Genomic DNA, 6421 nt, shown 5'->3' with positions numbered 1-6421 from the left:
GCATGACCAACATGTCTTCATTTATGCTGAAATAATTCTTTTACCTTTTAGCTTAAATGCATAATGCAAATCACACACAATGTTTGAGTATATATACAATTTTAAATTCCAACACTGGTGAGATTGAGATGTCCTGTACACACTAAGAGACAAAAACACAGGACAGACAACGTCCCAGCAGAGTTAATGCATCCAATCAGGATATCCAGACCCACCTGTGGGCATGGGTTTACTGTCCCCTTCCTCCCCGGTCTTGTCCTCCCCCTGAGCATCCGTCAGGGCCGTGTCCTTTCCTCTCCACTCGCTCTTCGGCAGCAGCTCCACCACGACCACGTCGCCGTGCACGGCTCGGTTACGGTTCCTCCCACCGCACACCAACACGCCCCAACTCAGATCTGAGACCAACCAGGGACGGGAAACAACATTTTGGGAGTTATTAGAAATCTGATTCTACATCTCCAGACGTCTCCTTGTAACTGCTTCACATGAGTTAACTTTCGTATCCATTCTAATTATCCTAATTCATCTAGCCAATCATTTTTCCAAATCTCAAAGTGAGTAGTTTTCAATTATTTTTATGTGACGTATATGTGTTTTTCTTTCTTTGTAACTGACTCAATATCCGCTTTGTAAATGTGCTGTATTTTATATAGCGCTTTTCTAGTTATAACGACTATTCAAAGCGCTTTTACATCATACAGGACATCATTAATACAGGAACCATTCACCATTCACACACATTCACACACTAGGGCCGAGGCTGCCGTACAAGGTGTCACCTGCTCATCAGATAAACACTCACACACATCTACACACCTGCTCATCAGATACACACTCACACACATCTACACACCTGCTCATCAGATACACACTCACACACATCTACACACCTGCTCATCAGATACACACTCACACACATCTACACACCTGCTCATCAGATACACACTCACACACATCTACACACCTGCTCATCAGATACACACTCACACACATCTACACACCTGCTCATCAGATACACACTCACACACATCTACACACCTGCTCATCAGATACACACTCACATACATTCACACTCTAATGGCTCAGCATCGGGGTTAACTTGGGGCTCAGTGTGTTGCCCAAGGACACTTTGACTGCAGGGCCGGGGATTGAACCACCAACCTTCCGATTGCAGTTTCTAGAACATAACGTTCCTAAAACCCTTTTCCCCTAATGTTCCTACTGGACCAATCTGGGGATTATTAAGTTTCTCTGACTGTAATATTTCAGCTCCTACTTCAGGGCAGAGTCTTTTCCTTTTTCCCTCTGACCTAGGTCTATGTTGATTGGTCCAACTTATAAGTCCCGCCCCCACAGCACGCCATCTGTAGAAGCCACGCCGTCTGTTTTAGCAAAACATTTCAACTACATGAATAATTACTTGACTATATGAATTACTACGAGAATGGACGGGATGCTGAAGTCTGAAACGTGGACTGATGTGGGGGATCATATGATGCTGGAGCCTTCTTCTTCTTCTTCTTCTGTTACTCTGTTGCGTACTCCGGTCTGGTCTTTAACCCTCCTGTTGTCCTCGGGTCAAATTTGACCCCTTTTAACAATGTCTATATGAGAAATATGGCATTTTTTTTTAGCCAAATTACTATAAATTACCGCTCGTTGCAAATACAATTGATCACTTTCACTGAAGTTTGGGTGTAAATTGACATGGTTTCAAATCAGCATCCTGACCAAACTCATCCACTCAACATACGCTCCTCTGATCTTAGCTATTAGTCAAAATAATTCATAACTTCTGCTTTATTAGCTCAAATATTAGGTATAATTCTATACACATTAGGGTTAATGACAATGGATTCAAAAAAGTAGTGTAAAACTAGTGGTAGTAAGGTGGCATTAGTGAAATAAAATAAATAAATAGTGAGTTGAAAATGTCAAATGTTGAAAAAAGGGTAAAAAAAGAAAAGAAAAAGTGTTAATCTTTTTTGACCCGGGAGGACAACACAAGGGTTAAACGCCGCCATTCAAACTTCGTTATGAGGATCCTGGCAAGGTCTCCTCCATGCTGATTGGTTGTTATATGTGGCGCTAAAGTCAAGTGACGCCGCTAAAACGACCGTTGCCGTGCATGCATTACTCCGTTACCCCTCCTGCCAGTTCCTATGGCTGGTGTGAATGCAAATGACAAAACTGTTCCTATAACTACGTCTCTGTGTGTTTGGAGTGACTGACTGCCAGTGCTCAGTGCTGTATGGGTGCTGTATGGGTGCTGTATGGGTGCTGTATGGGGCTGTATGGGGTGCTTATTTGCTGTATGGGTCTGTATTGGTGCTGTATGGGGTGCTGTATGGGTGCTGTATGGGTGTGTGCTGGTATGGGGTGTGGCTGTATGGGGGCTGTATGGGTGCTGTATGGGGTGCTGTATGGGGTCTGTCTGGGCGGTATGGGTGCTATATGGGGCTGTATGGGGGCTGTATGGGGTGCTGTATGGGGGCTGTATGGGGGCTGTATGGGTGCTGTATGGGTTCTGTAGTTTTGCACCTTTGTTCTTGTCGGACAAACCCTCCGTCATGATTGAGGCTTCACTGTGCCGGTGCTTGCTGACATTCAGAGTACCCTGATGAAGAGAAAAGAAAGATGAGATTTGTTTTGATTTTAGTAGGACTGACCTTGACAAAAGAAATTCTTAGTGACTAACACTCATGATTTTGTCAACTAATTGACAGATCTGTAAAACAGAGTTTTTTCCCCCCAAAGAATCGTGCAAAAGCACCACTTTACATCTTGTGTTTACCCGAGATGTGCTCATCATTTTCTTGGAAATAATTCATTCAGCATGAAAAAGCAAAGAAAACCCGACTAATCGAATAAAGAAATCTTACTCGACTAACAGCTGGAACACAGCAGCTGCGTCGTGTAGCGTAGATACCAGACGTGTATTTCTTCTCGTCACAAAGTTCTCTCTCTCTCTTTCTGAAATAGTGGTAATTGCAGCCTGTGTGTGTGTGTGTGTGTGTGTGTGTGTGTGTGTGTGTGTCACTCTCTGTCCATTCGTCGGTCTCTCTCCCTTTGTGCCTGTCTTGATGTGAGAAGTCCAGACAGCCAAAATCACCACGAACCTGGCTGTTTTATTCTGGTAAAAATGTCCAGCTGCCGTGTGGTCTTCCTCCACGCGATTACCTGCCTGGCTTGAAACACACGCTTGCGTCTCACGCAAGGAATAGAGGAGACGCCGAAATTATCATTGCAGCTCGCGAGATGACACGAAAGCTACGCTTCCGGTATGAACGGACAGATTGGATAACGTGGGCGGCGGAACAAAAATAGCCGGTGTATTTTGGCTGTAAAACTAAAACAACAACTGATTAGTTGACTAATAAACTAAGAGGAAGCATACCTAGATTTTAGCAACATTAACAATCTATCTGCCAGAATGTTTAGAAAAAAAAAAGGCCATTTTGGAAGTTAAAACTACTTTGCTTTGCCAGTAACTTCTGTTCTACGGAAAGACTTGCTAGATCTGAACCAGGTGGGTGGACTTGCGCTGTACCTGAATGTACCGCCCAGACTTTATTCCAGCCTCCAGCACCTCAGCGGGCAGGTGTTCTGTGAACTCCCTCTCGGCGCCCTCGCTCTCCTTCTCTTGTAGCGCCTGGGAGATGGAGCTGTACAGCTCATGTGCAGCCTGCAACTGCGGCCAGAAGTTCTGTAAATAATCCTGTCAAAATAAAAAGGGACACACGAGGGGGAAAAAGGTCAGGAACAAATAAAAAAATAAAAAATAACTGGCATTACGGGTCAGGGTCTTCTGACATTTGGAAGATAATGCAGATACTCATGTAGAAGTAATGAAGCATGATCCATAGCTGTATATCTGTGCACTATAATGTGTGTTCACCTTATTGTAGTAGTGTTTGAATTCTCTGCGGTAAATTTTATTCACTATATAGTCCACTATAAAATACCCACAATGCATTACTAATATGAGTGTATGTATGTATGTATGTATGTATGTATGTATGTATGTATGTATGTACATTTTATTTCCGTGTACCACAATGCAACGCGGCCGTGTTTTTCCAGAGAAGAAGCAGAAAACTGAAACTGAGAAAACTGAAAAGGAATGCAACACAACAGATAGAAATTATCTATATTTGTCACAATAAAATTTTAAACATATGGCAATTTATTACCTTTTTTCCCAACTTTGAATCATGTCACCAAAAAGAAAACTTTGTCAACATTTGCTTGTCTCACTTCTATTTTATTGTTTCTTTAATTATTGTAATACCAACAAGTTAAATTCTCATGTGCAATTTATATAATAAAGATTGATACTTGCTATCCATGTATAGATACGTTATTGCCACGTAAATTATCACAATGTTATGCCTTACCGATCCCCCCCCCCCACACACACCACCCCCCACACACCCTAGTCATGTACCTGGACGGAGATGACGTACACTCCAGAGTGGAGGGTGCTGTACTGATCCACGGCGTCTTGGTCCTCTGTGATCATCACTATATCCTTCATACCTGCCAGGTGGTTATAGTACCATACTGCTGCAGAGTACACACACCTAGACACACACACACACACACACACACACAGACACACACACACACACAGACACACCACACACAACAACACACCACACACACACACCACACACACACACACACACACACACACACACACACACACACACACACACACACACACACACACACACACAACACACACACACACACACACAGCACACACACAGACACAGACACAGACACAGACACACACACACACACAGTTTATTCACAAGTACGGATGCGGACAGCTTGCCTGTTAAAGCCCTAAACTTTGATTTTTATGTATTTATTTTCTCTGACATATAAATTAACACTACCTGTAACTTAAAATGGATGTTCAACATTATAAAAGAGAAACATTTACAGCTCTGTTTCCTGTCTTGTTTATGCAATAAACTCATTTCATGGCAGCAGTATGCATCCCCAGCCTTCTGGCTTTAAAAGTCAACTTAAAAGTTTGGAGATGACATAATGTAGGACACCAGCGGACCACATCAAATCTTTATCATAACAGAAATCATGGAGGTAAGCAGGACTTTTACTGTGTAGTTATCTCTTCCTTCTGTATGGGAGGTAAAGTTCCCACCTATTTCATTTGTGTGGTGTTAAATCATTCTTAGTTTGGACATTTGGGGATTTTGTCCACTGGTGTGTCTTTCCGCATGCAAATAAATCAAAGCATAATTAATATAGTGCTTTATCATAGACACAAAATGATTTGAGGAAACTCCCTGGGGAGATGGTAGGGTCGGGGTGTTATTGGCCCAGGAGATGGGACTTCCTGGAGTCTCCATTGGTGGGTCAGAGAGGGGGGCCAGGGGAAGGAGGGATTGGTAGGTGAGAAGGAGGATTTTATATGATATGGGACTTAATTGGGACCCAGCAGAGGTGTTAAAAGGATGCACATTCATTACGTAATTAGAAGTATAGATACTAGGGTTTAATAAGACTCCTGTAGAAGTTGAAGTATCAACTCAAGCTTCTTACTGAAGTAAAAGTATAAAAGTACTGGTTAGAAAACTACTTAAAGTGTAAAGTAAAAGTACTGTAAGGGGAAAAAAAAAAGAATATAAATAATTTTGAAATTAGACCATACGGTGAGTTTTGGAAACAATTAGCTCGTGGTGCACAGAGCTTGCAGCGTATTCGAAAGGGAGTTGTTTTTGTAAGCCTGTATGCAAACTCATCCCATAAATGCATGTTCCTAACTCGACTTCTTCCCTTTCCTGGAGTCTTGTGCTCTCTCACCCCTCTCCTCTCTCCTCCTCTCACTTCCTGCAGGTGTTTCTGGCTCTGGATCTCAAAGTTCAAAGTTCAAAATGTATTGTCATATGCACTTTAGTACAAGTACCACAGCAATGAAATACAGTATGCCCTATTGCACTCTCTCAGCACCAGTCAACAGTAACAATCAATAACAATAATATAGGTTAAAACATAAACCATTTAACCACCAAATAAACGTGGCTAAGTGACTAAACACAGACCCCCCCTCCTTCCTGCTGCCTTCTTCAACAACCTGATTCCTAGGATAAAAACTATCCCTAAAACGTGATGTGCGCGTTGGGATACTCTGCAACCGTCTCCCTGATGGAAGGTGGGAGAAGAGGTTGTGTGCAGGATGACTAAATCCTGCTATATCTACGTGTCTTCTTAGTACTACGTTCCAGTAAATATGTTGAATGGTTCAAGTGGAACGCCGATGATTTTAGACGCAGTTTTGACCACCTTTGTCAGAAGATTACGATCATGTGAAGTAGTCCTACCAAACCAAATCTGTGGTCGGAGTCACCTGCTGCCTCCATGCTCCTGCTCAACACCCTCTGCTCCAATT

General features: G+C 42.6%; 1 protein-coding gene across 2 annotated transcripts in view; it reads right to left on the bottom strand.

Annotated features, from left to right (window-relative positions):
* dis3l (DIS3 like exosome 3'-5' exoribonuclease) overlaps nucleotides 1-6421 on the bottom strand; it is a 27091-nt gene that overhangs the window by 15259 nt on the left and 5411 nt on the right. For both annotated transcript variants that reach the window (XM_032510695.1, XM_032510696.1), the window contains exons 4-7: nucleotides 4448-4583; nucleotides 3551-3718; nucleotides 2542-2617; nucleotides 216-395 (exon numbers count right to left, since the gene is read on the bottom strand). In XM_032510695.1, the coding sequence (XP_032366586.1) occupies nucleotides 216-395; nucleotides 2542-2617; nucleotides 3551-3718; nucleotides 4448-4583 (560 nt within the window). The remainder of the gene's footprint in view (nucleotides 1-215; nucleotides 396-2541; nucleotides 2618-3550; nucleotides 3719-4447; nucleotides 4584-6421) is intronic.

The sequence above is a fragment of the Etheostoma spectabile genome, unplaced genomic scaffold (assembly GCF_008692095.1).
Source record: "Etheostoma spectabile isolate EspeVRDwgs_2016 unplaced genomic scaffold, UIUC_Espe_1.0 scaffold270, whole genome shotgun sequence".
Lineage (NCBI taxonomy): Eukaryota > Metazoa > Chordata > Actinopteri > Perciformes > Percidae > Etheostoma > Etheostoma spectabile.
This window is presented reverse-complemented; position numbering and strand designations above follow the sequence as displayed.